The sequence below is a fragment of the Corvus kubaryi genome, unplaced genomic scaffold (assembly GCF_017639235.1).
Source record: "Corvus kubaryi isolate FWS band 111438036 unplaced genomic scaffold, C.kubaryi_AGA036_p1.0 37397, whole genome shotgun sequence".
Classification (NCBI taxonomy): Eukaryota; Metazoa; Chordata; class Aves; order Passeriformes; family Corvidae; genus Corvus; species Corvus kubaryi.
In genome coordinates, this window is record NW_024581136.1 from 756,243 (window position 1) to 769,890 (window position 13,648).

Genomic DNA, 13,648 nt, shown 5'->3' on the forward strand with positions numbered 1-13,648 from the left:
GTGTCACACTCCATACTCCCCTTGAATTAAAGGATCACTTGGAACCAGGACCAGACCAGATCAACAGACAGGCTCAGTCTGACCTTGCACCTGAACTGACAGGCAGCTGACATTATTGCTCTTCATTTCTTAAAATCACCAGAAGGAAGGGCATCACAAAAGATTGACATAATTGCTCTCATAATCTGGTTCCCCTGTAGCAGTTATCTATCACTCTAAGTGCATTTTACACAACCCACTGCAGAAATTATTTCACCCATGTATTATAGATTTTTATTACCTTAAATTGCTTTTTATTGATATTATATGTGATTAAATGATGGAGAATAAACAATGCAGTGATGCAGCCAATCACTGTGTCTTTTACTCTATGGTTTCACAATTGTTTTCAAGAAGCAGAAGTACAAGCTTCAGGCCATGTGTTTTATAGGAAGTTGTGGAGAATAGCTTCAAATTTTCCACTTCTTACTATTTATGGCATATTTCCATCATTCATTTTTGGTGCACAGGCTCTCCACAATACCTATCAACACTGTAATTCAGTAATTTTTCATGCTAATTATATAAGCAGGGACTTAGTTTAGATCTTTTTGATAAATTAATTTTCAGTCTACAGACCAATTCTGGCAAACTAATTTACAGTGCATTAGTTTATTTTCTTTTCCATCTACAAGCCTTACATTTTGAAAAGCCAATATCCAAATAATTCTAGATGGTTAGGAAGGAGAGGAAGTAGATCCTCAGGTGAGAAAGAATGCCTGTCATGCCATGAAAAACACAAATTCGCACCTATTTAAGAGGTCACCTGTTTACAGGTTGGCAACTCTGGCTTTTGGGATGCCAGTGTTAAGCCCCAGCCAAGTCAGTGAATTACACAGAAGATGGCCCAGGGCTCTGTGCTGTTAAAAGCCTATTTCAATAATTGTACTACAACTGTTCTTTGGACTTTTGCTGCTGAACTTACTAATTTCTTTAAAGCTCTTTTTTTCTGATTTGCATGGTAAAAATTGATTAACTCCAAGCACTAGCACAAGCTGTTATGCTTTGATTTTAAATTACAAAAGGATAAAATTATCACCATCACTCAAAAAACTTCGCTTGCTGTTACTACTTTTATCTTTTAAAGCAATGTTTGTTCCATTCATGCAAGCTGAGAATTAAATCAGAAATAGATAAAAATCTCATCTTCCCAACTGAAACTCCAGAACCCAGGCTATGGAAATGTTAACATTGCTGTCTGTCATCCACTTGTCCAACAGACAGAGATACACATGGACTGCCTGGGTGGTTTAGATGCTGGTATTGGACAGAGGTGGAAGCCCAGCACAGCCCCACTGACGTGGCTTGTTCCAGATTAATGATGCTGTTACAGAGGGCAATGTGTCAGCCAGAAACAGGCACTGTGACTGTATGGGCAGCTTGCTTTGACATCTACTCGTGTAGCATGAGTGGGATTCCAAAATCATCCTTTCCTCCCCACTTAGAATGTATAGAAAGCCAATTCAGGAGCTACACAAGGTAAAGTGACAGAAGAACTCAAGAGATCTGGGAGCAGGGATACTCCTGTCTAGGCCAGTAGCAGTAACTCAGCTGTAGGTGTCTCAGATGAGGCACAGCTGAAGAACAGGAGCCAAGATGGACACAACAAGCCTAAAAAACTCCATCAGCTCCTTCTCTGTTATGTAACAAATCAAGGAGATTCCAAAGGATCTTATCACTCCTCCCCAGTCCAGTGGAATCGGGCTGACTTGGTGTCAGGGCAATGAATCTTTCCTTTTCACCCCTTCCTCCTTCCCACTTCTGCCCCTGGATAAGCTCATGTCCTTACAGACCTGGGCAGTTACATTTTAAGTACTTAGACTCAACTGTGCAAATCAGTTTCCTCAGACTTTGTCGAGGAAAAGCTTTCACCATTTTCACGGAAAGATTCTGGAAATAACAAACTCCCTGGTGTTAAGCAATGATATCTAGTCTGGCCTTTCTTGGAGAGACCCACAATGTGATGCTACGAAGTCACCTGTGCAACTGCCAGGGATGGCAGTGGCTGGAAAGCACACAGAGAAGGTGGCAGAGCTGTGGCTTTGGCTTAAACATTACAGGGCAAAGAACCAGTAGTGCAGATTATGAGGCAGAGGGTTTGTTTCAAAGCAACTGCAGCCTAGGGTTACCTTCTTTTATTGTTCAGGCTGGTGTGAGCCATCATGAATGTCTGGGTTTCAGTCACTTCCTTCACTGGCACAATATTGGCTGATGACAGGTTCCCTTCTTGCTGTCTGGGCTGTCCACACACTTTATCAACCTGTAAGAACGGGAGGGAAAGGAAAACAGGGTGTGAATGGAGAAATGCATTTACAACCCTACAAAAGTCTGCCTGTTCCTTGCAGTTGGTGTTCAGTGCACGAGACATTGTCTGGGTGAGAGAAAGATTAGGAAGGATTCTTCCTTCAAGGAGCTGGAAACAAATGCCTTGCAAAAGAAGGACCAAATTACGAGGCAGGGCAAAGAACACCAGAAATGGATGTTCCATCAGTCAAATCCAGCAGTCATGGATTTGTCAGTGGCTACCTGGACTACAGCACACTCGGAAACAGGCTGAAGCAGTGACTGACGAAGTATTGGCAAACAAGCTTTTCTTTAGAAACATAACATAAAGGAGTTTCAAGGTACGTGGATTTTGGTGGAACATCTGCCCCATGTATAAAGAGCAGAGTCTATCTGGAGTTTGAAGGGGCTTGTAATCAGAAGATAACCAATTCTTCCAGCCTTTAACCAGGCCATGTGACATCACTCAGTCCTCACTGCCCTTCCCAAAGCCTCTCATCAGGGATTTAGTATCAGTCCAGGAGAAAGCAAGCTTGTGTTTATCCTTTATGCACTGTGAATCTGACACTGCTCGTGTATCCTGACATGTTTATTTGCTGTAACAGCTGTAAGTGACAATAGTAAGGCAAGTCTCTTCCCTTTCTAATCCACAAATGAGTAACCAGTAATGTTTAACCTACACTTAAATCCCCAAGCAAACACAAAGAGACCACAAAGGAAATCCTACTGTGGGCATGGTGCTACCAGTGACCTGAATCACACAGAATCCATCATCCCACACTGCACTGGATTTGGTATCCCTTCTTCAATCGTCCACAGTAACCAGGGTGAGATGGAATCTTACTGCTCTGTGCACTTTCCTGCATCTTTAGAACCCTTACGAGTCTGCTGAAGACTCTGTCCACAGATGACTTCCGATAACTTTCTCTGTCCCTTTGCACCACTATGATGCAGGTGTCAGCACAAGCACAGGACAATTTTCTCTGCCTTAGCCATTTCCTCCAGGAAAACCACCACTATGTGAAGCTAAGACATTCTCCTCTGAAAAAACAGCAAACTGAATATGGAAAATTGGAAACTATAAGCATGACAGTTACTGTCAGCTTTAGTTATATGAGTTACAGCCCAATGCAGTATAATATGCTGTGAAGAACCTAAAACTGAAGCAATTGAATGGGAACATACTGGATTAATCCTGACACATCTCCAGCAGCCAGGGTGGGAGCCAGCTGCCTCACTCAACACCACGCACCATGTATATTGTTCTGGTCTCACCAGGGGCTAGCACAGCACTGTTCTAAAACACAACTTTGTGAAACAAAATAGTCTATTTCAGTCCCTTCTAAACTTCTGAAAAGAAAAAAACCCACTCTATGCAAATGAAAATATCAAACAAAAAAGTCTTTTGAACCCTCTACAGCTGGACAGAGGGTATAACACAGCTGGACCACATTCCTGGACAGGATGTTTTCTCCCCTCCACCCCAGGCTTCCCAGGTCTCCTACAGCACACAGACCCAAATTTCCAGCACAGGTCTCTCCAAAATCCATCTTAGATTACATCATGTCACTAAAGTTCATGTTTTCAAATTACATACACCTCAAATCATGTCACTATGCATTTGAGACAGTTTTTACCAACTAAAATCAGTGGTTCACAAAAGCAATGTTGTTCTCATACACATAAGCAATGAAGAACACCCAAGTTTTTTGTTTTTCCTGAAAGAAGATTCAAAGATATTTAAGTCATCATTTTTGTTGTGAATCAACAGTTTAAGCATCCAACTGAAAAAAAAAAACTTTGTTTTGATTAGAATCTTTGATACTATAGAAATGACTCTTTAGATTGCCCAGGTTTCAGTATTTTCTATGCCAAACTTATGCTTCAGGGCTCTCTTTTTAAGCAGTAGTAACAGTTTCCTGCATATCAAACAAAACCACATTATTCGAAGGAAAAATTCTTCTCAGTGGAAAATTTTAACCAGTTCTGGTCCATTAAGAATAAAGTAATTTGTTACATAAAAGGGCAAATCACATCTTTTGTGTCACACAGGCTTTCAGTGCCTTTCTTCTCAGTCCAGCTCCCCCATCTGGTCCCAGGCCAGGCAGTCCCAGTAGCCCCAGGCTGGCCACTCATCACCTCTTCTTCTCAAACCCCTTCCTACAGGACATGCCCTGAAAGTTAGCATGGATCACCAGCTTCTCTTCATTCCCAACCTCTTTGGGGCATGCAAGGATGGAGGATTTCAGCCCACCACTGCTCCTGCAGCACATGCAGGTGGTTTGAAAACTTAATTCCATGAATGTGGGTGTACCCTACACCTTTGGATGCAGAGTCTAAATAAACTCCCTCCCAGGAGACTCCCATGATTCTTGAGTTATCCCTGTTTGGCATATTCATTTCAGATTTTGAATGAGTAAAACAGAAACCTGACTTCCAAATTTTCTTTTTCATGTGGACTCATTTTCACACCTCTCCGACACGTGTATTTTTCTGCAAAATAAAACACCAGAAAAGCCTGAATTTTGCTAGCTAATTTGAGCAGTCACAAAGCTGATGGCACAAATGAGAACAACTCATGTATTAAAAACCACCTAAATTTCCAGATGGGACATTTATGAAAAATAAGATAATGTTGTGTGAACTGAAAAGCATGAGGCATGCCATAAAAAAGCCAAAAAGGTGTTTTCTGGAACTGCAACACCTGCAATCTACAAGTTCCCTGGGTGTTAACAACAGTGAGGGACACAGTTTCCCTCCCATACTAAGGGCACCGGACAACTTCACTGTCAGTTTAACCCAGAGATGGTGAATCAATCCTCACCACCCACAGGAGAAACAGTGCACCTGGAAATGGTGACTGGAATCTTAAAGCTCTTATCCTAATTTCAAGGTCCAGTACTCTGAATAATCAGGAATCAACATAAAGAATGACTGAGCCCAGTTCTTTGATTTTTAAATCCAAAATAAGTCTGCCACTCTTAAATTACAAACTGACAGAAAATCATCCCTCGTTGATGGTGAGACCCTAAGCCTAAGGCCTTTCTGCTCGTCTCTGCCATGATATTGAAGCAAGTCTGTCTTCCACCAGCGAACATCTACAGCTGAAAACTGGCATTCCCCATACCTCGTTATCTTCTGAATAATCAATCATGTTTCATAATTCCGATATTTTTATTCATATTAAAGCTTTTTTTATACACCAATGATTCCTCTTAAAAGATCTGTTTTTCTAGCCATAGCTACATTTTTTCTGCTGTGAACTTTTCATGGTAATGAAGTACAGAATCATATATATACACATTTTTTGACCTCTTACTATTTGTTATTAAAAAGAATGACTATTTACAATTATTACAGAGGCTTAACAAAATAAATCGAAAAATTCTCATCCAGAATCTTTTTGAACTCTAACAGCTTGAGTAACCTTAAACATTGAGGTCATATTTAATATATTTGATATAATCAAACATGGGAAAAATGTCATGCCCTTCTGGATACCAAGAGAATCTTATTTCTCTAAAGCAGGAGACCTTTTCACTAGTTCGGAACAGTAATTGTCTCTGATTTCGTAATGGGAAGATTAGTGTTTTAAAATACAAGATTTTTCCAGTGATTGGGTTTTGAGTTATTATTAAAACACTGACACATTTGCCTGCAGGTTTCTGTCTGCCAATCTGTCCCCAACCCAAGCCAGCTCTGTAAAACACCTGTGACAAATTGCATCCCCCAGCCCCCATTCCATTCCATTGCATTGCCCAATTGCTGTGCCTTGCAAGTGCCACAAACACTCTTCAAAGCAGAATTGGAGTTTGCTCCAATTCAGGTTCCAGCTGCCAAGTTTGAAGTGAAATGAGGGAAGCAAAAAACACTGAAATATGGGGAAATCAGGCTTGAGTTTTCAGACTTGCGTGTTCACCAGGAGGTCTCACTTCCTCAGGGTCAGACATATCCTTGTATCACTTGATTACCCACGGTGAAAGAAACCATCATTGGTCATTTTATGCTGTCCAAGCACCAACCAGAGTTTATGATGGAAACACAGAATCCCCTCCTTGCAATGGCTGTCATCTGCTACTAGAGTATTGCTGTAAAACATTAATTTCCAGTGCTCAAAAGCTGAGTGGGAGCCCATATGATAAAATGCAAGTCAGGGCTCATGGCTCATTGCTACTGCCTTTATCTTACTGAACAAAATCAGACAAGAGAGCAAATAACCTCTGACTTCGCCTTCTTTTAAATATTCTCTCCCTATGGATTATGTTTTCTATTATGAGCATTTTGCTGGTAGCAGAGTTCAGCAATCCATAAACAAACTAAGGGATTATTAAGTTCATTTTCCTACAGGAATATGTTGGCTTTCACTTGGGATGGGAGCATTCTCTTCTCTCTCATCTTGAGTCTACTGAATAGTTCAATTTAAATTAATTTCCTACAAATCTTCTGAAATCTGGCAGCTAGAGAAGTTGACCCTTACTAGATAGTAGAGATTCCTCCAAGGAGAATAGCATTATGAATTCCTCAGGGGCAGAAAAACCTTCTGTCAGTCTTCACACTTAGACATCAAAGAATTCAGCCACAGAATTTAGATCCATAAAAAATACAGTTCTATGTGTTCTGTCTAGGGCAGAAGAGATCCTTTCAGGTAGCAACACTGGGCAAGGGAAAGGTCAAATTCTGCAGCAGTTATCCAAATGAATCAAATTCTACAAGACCTTATCCCAGATAAAAGTGCAGATGATGAGAATTTGGAGCCTTATTCTATAACACCATTAAGAAAGAGTGGGAGATAACCTGTCCACAAAACTGCATCTAAACGCACATGCACAGCCTTTGTTCACAGAGAGAGTAGTCAAGAATCCCTGGAAAAATGTAAAATAAAGAAATACCTTACATGACATGAGGCATTTCAAGAATTCTACACAGTTTGTATCTAACAAACGTTTACCATAAATTACATTGCTGTTATTTTCTGCTCTCACTGGCTTTTAAAATTGCATATACTGGTCAGTGTATCAAACTATCCACGGTGCACCTCCACATCCACAATCTTTTAAGCACACATAAGTCAGTAACTTTGTCTTTTTAGAATTTTTTCAAAACCTTTTTGTTCTAACTGTATATATATTTGTCCAGCTGAAAAGAGAAGTGGTAATGATTTAAAAAGCTAAAACGAAATACTAGCAACACCTGAGAGGTCAAATGTATCTCCCCTTCAGCTCCACAACCCCCCTAGATTCAGGACTAATCTTCCCTGGCCTTTGTTACTTGTGACATTTGTCTTTAGATATTGAAAACCTACAAAGGTTAAGCTAAATTTTGTAATTAATTACAATAATCTAGTATTAAAAGAAAATTCCATTGGGAGCCAATCCAAGTGAGCCACTTTAAGAGCTCTCAGAAAAATGAGGTGACTTTAAAGATAACATAACAAAATCAATTAAAAAGTTTTATTCAAATTTCCCTTTAATCACTTTTCAAATTACTTAAAGTATATCAAAATGGTATTGCCTGTTACCGTGTTTACTATTTATACCCATTCCCAAGGGAAAGCAATTATCCAAATATTCCTGGAATTTCTTTTATCACTGCAATCTTAAAATGTAACAAAGAAAAACCCTTCACAGTTTGTTCTTCAAAGGTTCAATAACCAAGTACAAAAAGTAGCAGAGAGAAATTGTACAAATACACACACATGCACACATACATAAAATAAGGAAATCCTTTTAGGGCTGCCCCAGTGGTGCACAGAGTGCACCCAAACATCAGCAGCAATCCCTGCTGATGGTCCCTGGCACAGACTGGCTCCCCATGGCACCAGCTGTCCCTGCCCAGCAGCAAGGGCTGGCACCAGCACCTCCACTGGGGACATTCCTTGGCCCCCTGCAAGCCACAGCAGCCCAATGTCAGTATGAGGGCTCAGCTGGGCTACCCAGGCTCATTGTGAGCTGGCCCAGCTAGAGAGAGCTGCAGGGCGCGGCTGACAGGCAGGAGGGATCGTACCCATGGTTCAGGCAGTTCACCAGCTGGCAACTCCAAAAATCAACATCTTTCCTTAGGCTCAGGTACCTCCCTACACACCTTTAGCCAAAACCGAGCGTGTCACCCTTCTAGTCCCTATAGGTAAGTCACGTTCTTCTCCAATTAATTTTAGCCATGTTGAGGCATACATGAGCTGCTGATGACGCCCAAGAGCTCCCCAAGACAAGATCTCTCTCCAGTACCCTTTTCACTAAATATAGCCAGTTTGATCACCACCCCAGCACAGTCAGTCCCCTTGTTTCAGCTGCCCAGCAGCAGAATTCACAGGATGGCCCAGTGCCATAAGGAACCGACACTAATGGGAGGTTACTGAAAGAGGGGGTGTTTCTCCCTATAAACAGCATCTCCTTTTGGTATGGCCAAAGACAACTGAGTAGGAAAGACCATTAGTCTGACCCACCTGGAGTCTCATGTTCCTCTACACATACTTACTGCAATCATAATTACACCAGAATTGCAGGAATTATGATTTTAAATAACTGGCTGAGTTGACTGCAGACACTCATTTTTCATATATGAAAAAATAGTAATTTGCAGTGAATTACTAGGACCCTGAGCCAGATTTGATCCATGGACAACTCAGTCACATAGTTCTCTGAACATGCAATTCAGCTTCATTTTCAGATTAACACACTTTTGTAGGTGACCATCACCACTCAGGTATTCAGGCACAAGCCCAGACATACAAAACAAACATCCTAAAAGGCCTTTTGGTACAACAGACAGCTTTCAGTGAAGTGTTTTGTCTCCAGGCTTTGTATAATGCAAGCAGAACTGTTTCTTAGCAGTTTTCATGTGGCTGGCATTCTACAGAATATCCAAAAGAAGACAATAAACAGCAACACAGAGCAAAATCTATTTTTGCTCACTCCATGACTTACAGTGATTTGGTGTCTGTAAAACAGTACATTACTTAGATATTTAATCATGCAAATAGGCTACATAACTTTGTACTAGAGGCTCTCAGACAATCTGAAATGCCTCTCAAAACCAGTGTGTGTTCTGCGTGGGTCCCTCTTCCTCTGCAGGGTGCTTGGAAGTTGCATGAGCTGGGACAAGCTCTAGAGTGGTGAAGGGACAAGCAGAATGTCCACACAGAAGAGAAATGTCCTCAGGCTCACAGGTCTGACAGCTCCTGGACAAAATCTCCCTTTTCTTTGCAGGTAGAGACAGCCTAAGAACCAAGTGTCAGGAAAATAAATGGGGGAAACATTCCCTAAGTAAAAGAGTTTACTCCAAATCTCTTAACTTCTTCTGTTACTTTAAACTGACATCCGAGTATGTTCAGGGGATAATTAAATATGTTATACAAATAAAAAATGTGTCATTACATACATACATATGCATAAAAGAGGGAAGGGAGCATCCCTCGTAGGGACGGCTGATGGTGCAAATGGAAACCAGATTTTAAGATACATGAAGTCATGCCTATCCTATGTATTTATAAGAGCACTTACAAATCAATCCTGAAAACATTTGCCAAAGATAGCAATCAAGAGCAGAAAAAAATCAATTTTCAGCAAAAAATTTTAAATCCTTCTATGATTATTTTTTTCTGTTCATCATTACTGCAAGCATTTCATTGGATAGGCAAAATGCCTGAGCTTTCTCCTCCAAATAACATCATGAATGTTACCTAACAAAAATATGTAGGAAGTCAGAAGGTCATTAGATTTTCACATTGTCCTATTAGACGAAATAATGCTGTAAGTTCATGCAGTCCTTAAATAAACATGTCAAAAATAATGTCAAGACCTGCAGCAAAAGAATAACCTTCCATTTTGCATTTAACAAACATAATAATTAGAAAAGACTGATAAACACATTCAATTCTTCTTTTTTCATGGGATATTTCAATTATGATTTGCTGACATTTGCTGTCAAAATAAATATATCCTCGCATGCCTTTTTTCTGAACACAAATAAGTAACTTTAGATGACTGAAGACTTGAGTAACTATCCAAGGCCTGTAGCAATAGTAGGCAGCACAATTATCAGGCAAGCAGGCAGCCACCCTTTTAAAAAAATATTTAGAAGACATTTTTCCCGCTGAGACAAACACATTACATTTATCAGCAAATTGTCAGACATTTCCCCTGTCTCCCAAGGAAATCCCTCCTTGGGCAGTAGAGATGTTTTGCTTATAGTGGGTACCAAAACAGCCACTTTTTTTGCTCCTTTACCTTAGGACCTCAGGTAGGTTCACTAGCAAAGAGGACTGGGACCCTGCACGAGTTAAAATGTGGAGCCGCCCCTGGGGACCTGAATTATCACATCTCCTGGGCCTCACCTGTATCACCAGGCTTTGATTTCTGAGCACATGTGACAGGCAGACTCACCTTGCTCACGTGGGGAAAGGATGGATGCTTTGAGCATTCACTACAGTGATTAATTAAAATGGGGATCTAATTGGACTATTAAACCAGTCATGTCATTTCACTGGCTGAGCAGTTCTGCAGCTGAAACCTGTGAAGATACCAAATCTGCAAGTTTAAGTGCAAAGCTCAGATCAGACCTTTGAGACTGTACCTTTGAATATTAGGACAGAGATCTTTCTAGCAAGACAACAACTTATTTACTAGTAAGGGCATCTTGTTTTCAACTTAAAGAGTCAAGAACCAATTGATAAATAAAGGAAACACGGTCCCAAGAAAACTCTGTCTGAGACTGGCTGCTCTGCAGAATTCATTCTGACTGTGCTCAGGTGCAGGAATGGCCCCATTATGGCAGATCTGTGTTAGAGCACAGCAACAGTGTGAAAACAAGGAATAAAGATGCTTAGAACAGCATCCAAGACCACGACTCCTCATTTATGGTCGTCAGGCCTTTTTAATTCTAAACTTTATTTCTGATCCATGCTTTCTTAAAACAAAATCAACAAAAGGATTTACTTTAAACCATTCTATATATTTTTCTATATAGCCAAGGAGTTTTGCCATTATTCACAAGCCTAGGAATGATTTCCTCACTGATGTCGCACTGAAGTTTCTGAGATGTGTTCATGTACCTCTCTGAACCTTTTCTGATGTAGTTCTGCAGTAAGAGCAAACAAATAATAGCCTTTCTTTCAACTTGAGATTCCCCAGACTTTCTATACAATCTCAAAAAACATGAAGGAAACCAGACAGGATGTTTTTGAGCTGGAGGGTAGTGAAAACTTAATGTTTTTACTTTTAGAAACACATCATAATCCAAAGTAAGTCTCCTTTTACAACGGAGTCGTACTTAAAGAGAGACAAATTCAAGAAGGGACATGGAGTGTAGTCAACAGTGAGTTACAGTCACTCCACCAACTGTAATTGCATTCATTTCCCAAAAACCTTTTGCTAGTAACTGACTGGAAAAGAGTTACAAGCTCTGACTACAGGCAGAATTAATGTCAGCAGTGTTGTCAAGAATCAATCATGCTTTATCAACCATGCAGTAAAGCAGCACATTAGACATCATATCATATCAAAAGCAGCACGGTGAACATGTGTGAAACTTCACAGCCCACTGAATGCATATGGAAAACTGACAGAAAATCTGGATTCTCAGCACAGAACCTGAATTTGCATGGAAAAGATGTCCCAAAAGGGCATTGGATTGGGGATCAGAAAATTTTAACCGAGCCAGCCCTACAGGCGAAGGCTAGTAGTAGCCCAGAGTATTTTAGAAGTGATGATCTTCCCTTCTATTCAGCACTGGCAGGGCCGTGTCCTGTTCTGAGCACTGCATGACCCTGTTCGAGCATGGGGGTTGGACTAGATGACATTCCAAAGGACATTTAAGAGCAGGAAATTTAAAAACTGGATGTTCCTGCTGGAGATGTGGATCCTCAACTGCAGCACAAGAAATGTCAGAAAGGGACCCAAACCAAGCAAACACCCAAAGCAGAAGACAACAAAAGGTACATAATCATCGACAAACCTCTACATTTTCTCTCATGTTTATGTACTTTACTAAAGATTCATCTCACCCCTGTTGAAGTCAACAACGGAAGATTAAGACTCAGTGCATTTGTTTCCCACCTTTAGAAGTTACACAGGGCTTCCCTTCCTTACAGCAGCACACTGACTGCTTAAGCCACTGCAACATGATAAAATACCAGACAAAAACTGGAGGCAAGAGAACTCCCAAGGCCGATGGACATTTGGTGTAGTCAAATTGCTATTGTTCAACACCTGTTCTAAGCACTTCCAAAGAGAAGAAAAATATATTTGAATTTTAGAAGGGAAAATAACAGTTCAATTCAGACAGAAAAAAATTAAGCAAAGCACTATCTAAAAGCACAGTAAAAGTTCCCTGCCAGAACTTGCCTGCCTAGCAAACACCACAGTGTAGCATTCCCAGGACAATTACATGCTCCACGAGACCACTATGCTTCTGGGAAGCCATCTGTTCACTTCCAGTCTTGCGTAGCATTTATCAACACTGCACCCTTCCCATCTTACAGCCACCTCACGGCAGGCAGTACCTTTATTTTTATCCCCATTTCTCAGACAAGGAGGCTAAGGCAGCAAGATTAACAAATCTGAGAAAAAAACCACATAGGCAGGCTTGGAACTGACTAACTCCTGACAACCAGTTTACTTCTTTGACAATTAAATCACATTCTGAGGTCCAAAGCCTTGGCAAACTGCCTGCATGTTTAGGTACTTGCCTGTCTCTAACTTGTGGATTTGGGCTACACATCTCAAGAGCATGGTCTCACAAACATCCGACTGGGTCCACGGCTGCCCTGCAGACCTGAATGTGCAGATAGATAATGCAGGCATGATGCATCCAGTTAATGTCCAAGACCACCCAGCAGCCCAGCATAGCAACAGGAGTTGGCAGTCACCACTGCAACCCAACTTATTGTTTAAGGCTGTAATTAAACTGCCCTGAAAACACAAACTTGTTTCATTCACTGTTTTACTTGCCCAAAACAGGAACTGGAAGCAGCTGATTTCAGCCACATGGTCTGTGCTCATCTGCTTTTCAAAACATGCACCAAATTTTTTCATTAATAACATCTATTTCTTTACTTCCTTCAGTACAGCAGAAAGGAGCTTAATTTCCCTTTTTCTCCAGCCAGAAGAAAGCACTACTGGCTCAAACTGATGCTAAATTAAGCCGCTGGTCCTTTCAATACATGTGCCAAGAGACACTGCCCTCAAAAAGCTGGCCCACAACAACGTAAAATGAAGGAAAAGGAAAAAGTAATGTAGTGTTTAGGTGGCTTAGTCTGAAGCCCATCTCTCTGTAGCTAGCGAGCTGCACTCGTGGTCGGGGGGCAGCAGGTCCTGTCTGGGACACAGAG

The 13,648-nt window shown here is 40.9% G+C and overlaps 1 protein-coding gene across 4 annotated transcripts in view; it reads right to left on the reverse strand.

The window, feature by feature from the left end:
* Positions 1 to 13,648, reverse strand: part of LOC121670935 (glypican-5-like) — a 338,374-nt gene that overhangs the window by 226,176 nt on the left and 98,550 nt on the right. For all 4 annotated transcript variants that reach the window (XM_042041913.1, XM_042041910.1, XM_042041912.1 and 1 more), the window contains one exon: positions 2,169 to 2,299. In XM_042041913.1, coding sequence (XP_041897847.1) covers positions 2,169 to 2,299 — 131 coding nt within the window. The remainder of the gene's footprint in view (positions 1 to 2,168; positions 2,300 to 13,648) is intronic.